The sequence below is a fragment of the Charadrius vociferus genome, unplaced genomic scaffold (assembly GCF_000708025.1).
Source record: "Charadrius vociferus isolate BGI_N301 unplaced genomic scaffold, ASM70802v2 scaffold1, whole genome shotgun sequence".
NCBI lineage: Eukaryota > Metazoa > Chordata > Aves > Charadriiformes > Charadriidae > Charadrius > Charadrius vociferus.
Window position 1 is genome coordinate 5,916,995 of NW_009647680.1, and position 11,903 is coordinate 5,928,897.

The 11,903-nt window shown below is 41.2% G+C and overlaps 1 protein-coding gene across 1 annotated transcript; it reads left to right on the plus strand.

Moving 5' to 3' along the window:
* Positions 1-2,808: 2,808 nt before the first annotated feature.
* On the plus strand, positions 2,809-9,449 carry DDIAS (DNA damage-induced apoptosis suppressor). The gene is made up of 4 exons (XM_009881248.1): positions 2,809-2,921; positions 3,640-3,801; positions 4,961-5,078; positions 6,924-9,449. Exons 1-4 carry the CDS (start codon positions 2,809-2,811, stop codon positions 9,447-9,449), a joined length of 2,919 nt encoding a protein of 972 aa, XP_009879550.1.
* Positions 9,450-11,903: the final 2,454 nt, after the last annotated feature.

The window sequence follows — 11,903 nt, forward strand, 5'->3', positions numbered from 1 at the left end:
GCGGGCCTCAGGGCTCCGAGGGGAGGCGGCGGCGCCAGCGGCCCGTTCTCTTGCCCGGGTGACAGCGCCTCAGCGCCGTCCCTGCTGCTGGGAGACGGAGAGTCGATTCGGTCATGGAGGAGGCGGTTGGTTAAGGGGTAAAAATTGCAGTGTGAGACATGTTCCAATTCTTCCTGTGTGTTTTGGGTTTTTTCTTAGGGGGAATTTGAGTCGAAAAGCCCGCTAGAGGGCACCAGGCACTGGTGGGTGAGGCTTCAGGGCTGTTGAAAGGCAGCGCTGTGTGGAGGCTGGCGGCGGGGAGCACCTGGAGGGCCCTGTGCTTTAAAAAAAAAAAAAAAAAGAAAACTAGATCGATCTTTTTTTACTGGGGGGTTGTTTTTTTTTTTTTCCTTTTTTTAAATATGTTCAGTTAATAAGTACTCTGTTTCTACCAAAGAGAAATAGAGGTGTAGATCTTGAGTCTGCTCTGCAAGGAGCTCTCACTGTCGTCCCAAAGAGGCGTCGTTTAGCCGGTGTGCAAGACGCCAGTATACACACAGAGCAGAGGTATTTATTTATATCATTTCTGCAGAGGTGGGTGCTAGGTGGTAACCCACAAGGCTAGTGCACTGGTCTACAAACTCCTTGAAATATTTGTACGGTTCAAAACATAGAAGTACACACCCTTGATTATATTTATTGGTTAGTATCTTATCTTAACAATTTCTATTGGTTAGTGCAGTCTCTCGCTGGTTAGTACAGTCTCTCGCATTCATATAAAGCTACAATGTTCTTTAATTGGCACATGCATGTTCCGGTACGTGACGGGGGGACAGTTCTGTTCAGTCTCTAATTGAGTCAGTGGTCGCGATCTCCCACTGCTGCCTTTACCTTTCCCCCAGTTACTGCAGATCTTAGTTGTTTTTAGCAGTTGTCTGATTCTCGGTGGGTTCTTGGCGCCTCCTGCGGAGAGATGTTCCCTTGTTATCAGTCTTCTGTTCTTTTTCAAGGGTATATTCATTAGTGAGGCATGCGTTTTTTATACTGTGTCCTGTTTCATGAGGCCTTGTAACTTTTTTACAGCTCTTTGCTGTTGCTCAGTCAGATATTCTACCTTTTACTACCTTCTAAAGTACATCATTACCAGGACTTGTGTGAATACATACATGCTATGCTTTATCTCCCGTATTCCAATGGAATGCTTGAAGTATTTGCTGTGTTTTCCAGTGTGTGTGTGTGGTGAGTTGTTTGTTTTTATTTCATTAAAAACTCATTTAGCAGTATATATGTTTATATAGTTCTGAGATGAGAACCAGTTGGAATGTGAAGCACCTGCTGGTTTCTCCAAGTCTACCTTCTTGGGCAATAACAGAATCAGACTTACTTTTATTACTTCTTTTCTGTATATTGGTATGTTTTACTTGCACTATTTACTGATATCTTGTACTGTAACTAAAGTAAAATAGTTCAATTTTGTCAAGAATTGAAGTCATGCACCATTTAATGTTTTGGGTCAAATGAGTCCCTGTTAATACATGTTCTGAAGAGATTTTTCATTTTGGTTGTCCCTCCAGTAAAGCTTTTACCTTTTTTTGGCCTTTTTGCCATAGGGAATATGTGGATATCTGATTATTTTTCTTGCCTCCAAACTGGTCAGAGTAATGAATTTAGTCACTCACATTTTTCTAGTACTCATGTTACAGATCTTGTTTCTACCTGAATGCTGAGAATGGGCAAAGGGATAGTCTGAGACTTGAACTAGTTTATGGCAAAATACAAGCGAAAATATCATTGTTGATTATTGAATGGTTTTTAATATATAAAACCCATACTTAGATCTCCTTTACCTCCTTGGCCTTCTGCCTCTCTGAGTGGCTTCTGGGATGAAGAAGTTAAACTCACTTCCTGTTCTGAGTTTATTCTGTAGCTTACATTAAAAAGGGATATATGTTTAGCGATAACTGACAAAAGTGCTTTTGCAAAGAAGGATTTTTAAGGTGTCCTTTAATTCAGCTGTAGAGAACATTTTTGTCATTTAAGTTGGAACTCTGTGACTAGAGGTATTTTAGAGTATTTTTGTCTACATAAACATGTAGCATCTGCTGGGAAAAAAGTTAAGTTTCTAAAATAGGGGGAGTTCCCTAAAAATTCATATTTTGGATGGTATAGCGATAATAAAGGCAAGATAATTCTGCAGGAAAGTAATACTGAATAAAAATAAATTATTGAAATATTTAGTTCATTTATTTGTCTGTTCCATATGTCCCATTTGTCAAAAGCAGTGGTAAATACTGTAGAGCTGTCTCTTTGGCTTAAAGGGCACGAACAGAGTTGCAATTGCAAGCTCTTTTGAAATTTTCTGGCCATCCTCTCCTTTCACAGTCATTAGTATTGAAGGCGTTTGCAGAATTACAAGTGTAGAATCATTTCAGTTTTTAACTCTGTGTTGTGACTTCATTCTAAATTAAGGAAAAAAATCTGAAACAGATTTGCTGCAGTGCTGTGCTCAAGGATAGTTCTAATAAAGATTCCCTAAATACAAGTGGGAATCTGCGTGATTTATCTGCGCTGGTGTGCACATATCATTAACACTTGCTTCTTATTACCTATCTTCATCTTTTTTTTTTTCTTTTTAAGGGGTTAATTAAGAGTAATAATAGATGTTGCCTCAATTGGGCTACCATTTTCGAACAGAGATCATTGTTTTGTGAGGGCCACCTTTCAAAATGTTCAAACAACTCAACTAAAAGCACTTAGTTTTAACATCTCATGAAATGAGAACTCTTTGAACCATTTTGCCTTACTTGTTTCAGGTAATGCTGTGAGCACATGACTAGTGTGAGACGACTCTTGGCTGCCTCTGTAATTTCTGTCCAGAACTCCTGCTTCATCTATCCTGCCTGTCAAAAATGCTTTTCTAGACTGATACTGGATTCTAGGAGGTATGTCCTGTTCTGGTGATAATCATTAACTGTAACTGTCAGAGGCCTTGGAAATCTCTGAGAGCTTGAACGCAAATTAAATTGGTGAAAATCCAGGTATTGTAGAAATAAGTGCTAATTTCAGATATTGATGTTAGTTATCACTATTTAGATCTCTTTGTATTCCAGTAGCAGCTTGTAGATCATTATGGATCAACAGTTCTATTGTTTTCAGTGCCGTGCAATATTGAAGGATAGTTTAGGAGAATAAATAATGTGCGTTAATAGCTTCCAAGTGCATCCCCTGTGGTCCAGTTCTTCAGTGCTGTTCCTAAATTGGAAAGAATTGGTTGAAAGCCTCTCCAAATCAAGTCCTATTTTTTTTTTATTTCTTCTCTTTTTATATGTACAATGCATCAGGTAGTCCTGTATGACACTTCCACTCACTGTGTGTTCAGAAACATATGGGCTTTCCTTTTTAGTCCCACTGTTATGTGAAATCTATGACACATAGAAGAACAGTAAATCAATGAACGTCAGCACTAAATGGAAGGAGCTGACTTTGCAAAGCAAGAGTATCTGTTGTTTCAAATGCTGAAGTGAAAAATAATGGTGCTGTTTCCTGATAATTTTTTTATTATAGTTGTAGTTCTTACAGCTGCAGATAAGTTCTTACCTCAGCAGTAATTAACAGAAGTTCATGTATTCAATCTTTTTTATCATTTTACTGTCTTGTCAGGTTTAACTGTCTAAAATGCGGATGCACAGGTGAAGCTAAAGATGCAAGCTACAGATATAGATTGTCCCTAAAGATTGCTGACACTAATGATTTGTTTGACATTACCGTATTCGGAAGTTGCTTAGATCCATTCTTTGGGGTCACCGCAGAAAATCTGCAGAGGTAAGGAATGGATTGTTTCTAACTATATAACTGCTGCTTTTTCTTCAGCCTAAAAAAATTGAGATGAGCTTGGATGGTGGGGAGACAAGTGCTAAAGTGCTCCCTTCCAGCGTTCCTGTGGTACCCATCACCTTGAGGAAATGCTGAAGTTTGGGTTCTTTCTGAAATGTTGAAATTTTGAGATGGATTACTTCGACGTAAGAGATCCTCCACTTGTCTATTGAAGGCAGCTGCCACCTGCTAAGTGAGCTTCAAAATTTGGTTGGTTGGGCTTCTTCTTTGCGTCCTTCTTCCTTTATTTGCGATGATTGAATTTTCTTCGTCTAATGGCAGATTACTAAGTAAGTTGGCTTTTCCAGAGATTTAGACATAATTTTTCTTCAAGATTTCAAAAAGCCTTAAGGTAAAGATAGAGCCTCCATTGTTTTTTTCTTTTAACAGTTTGGATTTAAAAAAAAAAAAGTGTGCAGCTTATGATTGATCTTCAATATGACCAGATTTTCCAGTAGCAAGGAGGGATTTCTAAGAAAGCCTGTTAGTCCTCAGAGCCTGACACCTACATTATACGTTTCAGACTTTCTGAAACTGTGAAACTGCTAGGATGGGATATTCAGATACATTCACTGCTTGTTTCTCTACCCTGTTATTTTCCAATGCCTTGTGTTATCACTGGGTCAAAGATGAACATTTTTTAAATCCCATATTAGCAGCGTTAATAATGTTCTCACGGCAGGCTTTCTATACTAGATTGCTGTAATACTGTCAGCTGTAAAAAACAGAGTTATTTGCATGTCTTAATATGGATGCTGCTGATGCTGTAAATATGCAGACAGAAAGGATGTGTAAGTAACACCAGTGTATTGACAGCATTATACAGTCATTGTGTTGATAAAATATCACAGCCACACAGGGAACACCCAAAAGTTGTGTATATATTAAACCTATTCAAAGTGGTTGTTTGGTTTACTTCTATTTCACTAACAAATTAAGTGAAGTAAACAATTGAATGTATAGGTTCGTGGTTTCCTGGTTTTGTTGTATGTTTAGTTTAAACTACCACAGTATCTTCTCTTTAGCATGTGTCCTACCTATACTACAGCTAAAATGCTATCTAACGCTTCCTCTATTGGTGCAATACTTCTATATGTTTTTACTCAAGGTGTATTCAAGACCTCAGTCAGCTCTCAGGAGAAACAAACATAGATGTATCTCCAGGAGTTTTAGTTCAAGCGGTGGAAAACTGTTTCATTGGGAAAAGATTTATATTTGGAGTGAAGGTAACTTCTAATCCACATTACTCTCTGCAAGGGGATATGTTTCTCCTTACATTATAAATGAGTTTTTTCATTAACTTGTAGCCACTTGGGGGCATAGACTGAGTTACCAAAGCATTATGTACACTGTCTTTTGGAAATTTGAGAAAATTTAGGGCTAGGACATGGGAAGGATTCTGCTTCTCTTCCCCCAGATTCCTGTGTTATTTTATGTGAGTCACATCCAGAAGTCATCTTGAATGGCAGTAGTCAGCTTGACAGCTTGTCAGGACTGCTTTTCAGAGAGCCTGAGCAGTGCCAGCTCCTGTGCGTAGCGGTAACAGCTTGGAGTCTGTAAGGAACCATGTACAGTTCAAGCAAGAAACAGACTGTCTTTTCAAGCACTGCCCTGCCTTTCCCATGCTGCATAGTTTCCCAGTGCCTGAAATGTAAGGAGAAACATATCCCCTTGCAGCATTTTGATATTTCTGGATTTAAGAGTGTGTTTAAAAATGTTGATAAAGTACAGCTGTTCAATATATGCATCTGTGGCTCTTTTATGTGTTTAACAGGCTTTGAAATATTAGTTCTTAGTAATATTTCCATAGAAACAGCATAAGTTTTCTTCAAGTGGTGCTTGTGTGAGTCATTCATATTATGAAGTCTGTGAACTAAATCCCACCTGGCAGGTGTTTTTCCTCTCACACAGGTACCATGAGGTTTGTATCTGAGCTGAGACTTTCCTAATTCACAGCATCTTAAGTAATGGAAGTTGGAGGACTTTATGGATTAACTTTACTTAACTGGAACCATTCACCAGGTCTCTAGGTCTGATGCCTTTACAAATATAAGTAATCCTACTTATTAACAGCCTTGTGGCTGCTCCTGCATGTACAAGGACTGAACACACATTGGAAGACCATTACTTCGGCCTTTGGCTGTAGACATTTCTGTATAGTTGTGTTCAGCAATGCATGCAGTTGCACTCTCCCAGATAAAACTCAGAATCAATATAACATACTTTTTTAAGACTTACCTAGAAGGGTGTTTTCCTTGACTAACAGCCTTCAGCCTCCACTTTTGCACAGACTCAGGGAGTAGGAGGGTTGTGGAATTTAAAGACAGCTATATTTGCTTTTTGGCCCTTCTGGCATTGCCAGACCTTGAGGGGGAGGTGAAAAAGTTTTTATCCACTTCTCAAAACATTAGATAATTCCCTGTGCTTTTAATGTGATTTTTCACCTGTAATTTCTGTATAGAGAGAAGCAGGTTCTATAAAGAATTGCAACTGAAGCTCCTTTGAAACACTACTCTCCAAATAAATCTAAAAAGATGAAGGTTGTAGCTTATTTCTATGCGCTACCTCTGTGAAAGGGAAAATATCATGCTGGCTTAGACAGCTGAGCTGCCAAGTCAGGTGTCTGGTACCAGAGTGCTTTGCTTCAAGTACTGCCTGGTGCCTCCAAGATAAAAGAAAAGCATTGGCCTTAGGCAGCTAGCCATTTGCACAGAACTGCACTGGAGGAAGCCCGGAAGCACCTAGTGCCTTAAAAGGAGGAAGAAATTCTCTGTGAAGTCCGTCCTTAGAATTCTTAGTTGTTTTTCCGGCTCCAAAACTCTGCATAATTGCAACAAGCAAAGAACCTCTCACTGTGATGCCCTTTATAGCCCTTGCCAGTGCTTATTTCCCAGGGAGTACTGCTTTGTGTGACAGACTGTTTTGTATTCTCTTCCACGCAATTCCTGACAAAAAGTGAGACCTAAATTTAAGCCTGACTTAAAAGACTTGCATTGATTTTTATTTTTTTTTTTCTATTACAAAATAAAGCATTGCACTAATTTGGTGGGGTTTTTTTCTTTTTCCCCCAGGGTTGTGCAAGGGAGCATGGAGGGCATTCTGCTGCCAGCAGCATCTTGCAAAACTGTTCCAGAATTAATAGAAGTACAAAAACCCTTACAGCTTGCCAGATCTTCATGCCAAACGCTGCTGTTACTGGCTTTACTGTTATCAGCTACTTCCATCGGCTCCTGCAATCAGCAAAATTCAGGAGCTGTAATAACAGCTCATCCTTACTTGATGCATCTTCAGCTCCAATAGATGAACCTGTCTGTGAGCTCAGCAGCTTGTCTAGCCTGAGCAGAAACTCCTGTTCTGTTCAGTCAAGTGGCAGAGAAAGTTTTTTAGGGTTCTGGCAGCAGTCCTTCAGCCTGACTTCATCTGTTGCTTGGGTAACAGCGGAGGACTTTCCCACTCTGGAAGTGGGAAAGTTGGTGAGTGAACAGCATGAACAAGAGGGGAGGCCTGTCTCTGCAGAATCATGCAGTGTAAGCCTCAACAAACAGACTCTTTGGGATTCGCTGTTTTTCAGCTCTTCTGTGAAGGAAGGGAATAAAGAGGAGGGTAATGAATTTAGTTCACAGCCTAGGCGGACTGACAGTATCTCTACAACTGATGAATTAGAGAGAATATCTTCTTCGAAGACTGAGTGTTCACGTGGAAACAGTTCCAGGTTGTTACAACATCCCTTGGAACTTGGGGTAAAAAGCATTTACCCAAAGACTAAAAGTAGAAATTATTCTTACCCAGAAAAATCTCACAGCTCCCTTTTTTACAAGAGAGATGCCTCAGCTTCTCGTCACATAAATGTAGCTGGAGTGCCTCAGATGGACTCCGTGCTTTGGGATGAGCTGCCATTCTCAGAAAGCCTAAATGAATTTTTAGCCAGAATAGAAGATGGCAAGAGTGTTGTAACCTCACCCAGCCTTGAATCAGGCAAACATGCCTTTCTTGAAAGTAACAAGTTGGGTATAAACTTTAACAAAGCGTATTCCAGGCAAACCCTGGTAGCTGATGATTTTCTTGAAGCGAAAGTCTCGGGGAGGTTCTTGCCACCAGCAGAGAATGATAGTTGGGAGAACATATCATTTGCTTGTCTTCAGTCAAATGCAAGTCTTCCAAGTGGTGAAGTATCACAATGTGAGTCTTCCTTTAGTGTTTTATTTTCAACTGACAAGCAATGTGGAGCATCTTGCTTTATACCTCCTCTACCTATTCTGTCACAGTCCTTGCCATCAGAGCCTTCTGTTTCCGAGAGCAGATACATGCAGTCCAAAGAAGCAAATATTGACATTTCAAAGTCAGCTTTGTCTTTTATTAGTCTGCAGTGTACTGCTGAACATGGAGAAACCTCCTGTTTAAAAAGGAGCAAGGCAGCTACCTGTGTGCATTCTGCATGTGACAGCTCTTTAGCTGGTTGTGAAAATAAAGAAAACTCTTCTACGCCAAGCCAAAGAACACATCTTAAATTCACAGGGGCATGGGACTCTGGTCCAGCAACTCCCAACAATGCAAGAAGGATATGTAAAAGAGAACTAAAACCATTGACAGAACTGTCAGAAAATATCTTCAAAAGTGTTAAGAGGAGAGAGATGCTGTGGAACAATATCTTCCCTGAAGGCAGCTACAATGCTTCTGCTGATCTCTTTGATGCGACTGTAAGAGAGGTAGCACAACCTGTAGAATTTTTAAATAAATCATGTAATTCTTTAATACAGGATGATACTTTGACAGAAAAGGTCGCAGCTCCTGAATCAGTGCTTTATCCTGGAGATGTTCCCTGTAACAGTTCAAAACCAAGCTCATCCCTACATAGGTCCCCTCCTGGTTTTAGTAAGCACAGTACACCAGTAACTTACTCCTTTTGTGATTCAGAATGCAATTCAGTTAGCGCTCAAGACTTCGTTCCTTATTTGCAGTCAACTCCTATGACGAAACCTCTCCAGAAGCAGTGGCCTGTTGGGGAAAGAAGCTCTTTTGTCACCATCTTCACTCCTAAAAATCCCACTAAAATCCATTCCAAATGCAAGCGATCCAGGTCTTCCTTTCAAAACACTCTGCTGCAGCAGCTTACTGGCAGGTTAGTGAAACGTGAAAGGCCGAGTAACAGGGAAGGCAAAGAAAGAAATAGCTCTGTTTCACAGCAGTTCCTTAACAGCCAGCTGCCTGCTGGCTTTGAGGCGTGGATCCCTCCGTCTGCTAAAAAAAGGATGAAGCCAACTGCATCTTTAAACTTAAAAACAGTTAGCTGGGCTACTGACTTGCAGTCAACCTGTGGGCACACTGGCAGGAGCCTTATTTCTGAAAGCAAGGAGAAGAGTGAAAATGATGTATGCTTCCGAACAGAGAGATTAAACCCTGGGAATACAACCAGGATTCTAACAACTCCTGCAGGTGTCACCAAGGCCTTGTTTTTAAATGATACAATCCCGGAAACTTGCTCCCCTTCAGCAGGCAAGAATCTCCTCTCAAGCGCAAATTATTCAGGGGGTATGTTGGAAGGGGCAACTGGCTGGTCTCCCGAGTTGTTCTTCCAATCCAATAAGCCAAAATATTAAAAAAAATATATATATTTCTATGCTGTGTTCTTTTTAATTATTTTTAAGACTTTTGGGAATGAGCCAGTAGAGGAAAAGAACTATTTAACAATTGAACTGTTTATACACCTATTGGTATATGTCTTCCTAAGATGAGTTATGTTTATTTGCAGATCTTTGTACCACAGGGGTGGAGGTAAACAGAATTTGCAGTTACTATATTTTATTGTAAATTAACTCTAAAATGTGCAATAAAAACTTCTGTAAATCTGTGAGTATTTAATAGATGTCACTTTATCAAGTACAGGTAGGTGAAGTGTTTTAATGTTCAGCATTGTCTTTTTGTCACAAGAAGAGCCTTGGAGTCTGTGTCCACTCCAGATCTTTAGCTGGTGACTGTCTTTGGAGAAGGGCCATGTTTTCATCAAAGAATTTCAAATACCATATGGGAGCTTTGAATTTGCTTAGGATTCTATGACAGAGTTGTGTTGCGTGGAAGCAACCATCCTGTGTCCAGTTCTGGGCTCCCCAGTTCAACTAGGACAGGGAACTGCTGGAGAGGGTCCAGCAAAGGGCTACAAAGATAGTTGGGGGACTGGAGCATCTTTCTTATGAGGAAAGGCTGAGGGACTTGGGTGTTTTTAGTCTGGAGAAGAAAAGACTGAGTGGGGATCTTATCAATGCTTATAAATACTTAAAGGCAGGGTGCCAGGGGGATGGGAACAGTGTTTTTCCAGTGGTGCCCAGTGATAAGACAAGAGGTAACAAGCACAAACTTGAACATAGGAAGTTCCGTCTGAACATGAGGAGGAACTTCTTTCCTTTGAGGGTGGCAGAGCACTGGCACAGGCTGCCCGGGGACGTGGTGGAGTTTCCTTATCTGGAGACATTCCAAACCTGCCTGGACACGCTCCTGTGCAACCTGCTCTGGACCTGCTCTCCAGAGGTCCCTTCCAACCCTGACCATTCTGTGATCCTGAGAGGCTGGTAGCAGTTCCCAGCTTTCCTCTAGGCTTTTTTCAAGTTAAAGACCACTAGCGGCAGATTCCTGGCAGTGTCTTTCCTCTTCCTTGCTTTGGGGTCTTCCATAGCACCCACCCGGGGGATTTAGAACCATTGCACAGAGAAATCGTGGAGCTGCTCCTGCAAGCTTGTAGGTTGGGTTCTGCAGAAGGATGTGGGAATCTGAATCAGCCTGGAAATGCTGACTTGTAGAAGCAGAAGTGGGACAAAAATTATGTGCTGTGGTTTTTTTTTGGAGGCGTAGAATGAATATGAACCGTTTACGCTGTGACTGGTGACAAGGAGAGTTGACTTGGTTCAGTCTCTGACACAAGACAGACATTACTTTGTTTCTGTGTTTGAGGCCTCACTTCATTTCTAACACACCTACTGAAGCCCCAGGCTCAGTGTTTGTTCAGAAGAGTTGTGTCTGCACACAAGGAACAAATTGTATCAATACCGATAACTAAAGCACTTGACTTTCAGATTATAAAGACACCACCTCTGCCTTAGGAAATCTGAGAAGCATAAGTTGCTGGAAGTTGGAAGAGTGTTGTGGGAATTTATCATGTTGTGCTCATCCTGGTCCTGTGTGTTTTGGTTACCATCTGTTGTTGGTGACTGTTGAAGTCAGGGCTGGAAAGGTTTGTGTGACTCTGAAAAGCTTCTCGAACAGTACATTCATGGGGTCTTACCACAGGTACCTCACTGGGGCACGCACACAACCCTGCGTGCTAACGCAGGACCCGCCAAAGGCAGCCAATGGAAACCGTGTTTGGGATGGGTGAAAAAAATAGGCCTTTGGAATTTGAGCTGTAATCTGTGTGTGCCTTCATATCTCTTCTATAAAATATCCCGTATCTGAAGGGTGCCTACAAGAAGGCTGGAGAGGGACTTTTGACAAGGGCATGTAGTGATAGGATGAGGAGTAATGGCTTCAAACTGAAAGAAGGGAGATTTAGAATAGATATCAGGAAAAAAAAAATCACTGTGAGGGTGGTGAGGCACTGGAACAAATTGCCCAGGGAAGTTGTGGAGGCCCCGTCACTGGAGGTGTTCAAGGCCAGGTTGGACGGGGCTTTGAGCAACCGGGTCTGGTGGGAGGTGTCCCTGCCCATGGCAGGGGGGTTGGAACTGGATGATCTTCAAGGTCCTTTCCAACCTAAACCGTTCCATGATTCTCTGATAAATATGTACCTACTCTTTATTTTCAGGACACCCAGGGAGGTATGAGGGCAGTTACTCTCTCACCTCCTTGTCCTTTATCCACGATTTTTAGCATGAGTCAGCCTTACAGAACATATCGGTAAATCTTTTCAGTTTCTTGGTCTCTACCCTAAGTTCTACACCTTCTAATCAGACACGTTTCTCATGGAGGGATAGGAGGGAGAAGAATATTTAAAATCAATCACGCTGCTTCTGCATCTGAGCAGGATATTAACGAGTTACAGCCTCTCCTACCAAGGGTACGAG

What these genes read in the sequence shown, in the direction of transcription:
- DDIAS (XM_009881248.1), top strand. Translation starts at nt 2,809, where the DNA reads ATGACTAGTGTGAGACGACTCTTGGCTGCCTCTGTAATTTCTGTCCAG. An exon ending in CTGATACTGGATTCTAGGAG is followed by an intron (nt 2,922 to 3,639) that starts GTATGTCCTGTT and finishes CTGTCTTGTCAG; the next exon opens with GTTTAACTGTCTAAAATGCG. An exon ending in GATTTATATTTGGAGTGAAG is followed by an intron (nt 5,079 to 6,923) that starts GTAACTTCTAAT and finishes TTTTTCCCCCAG; the next exon opens with GGTTGTGCAAGGGAGCATGG.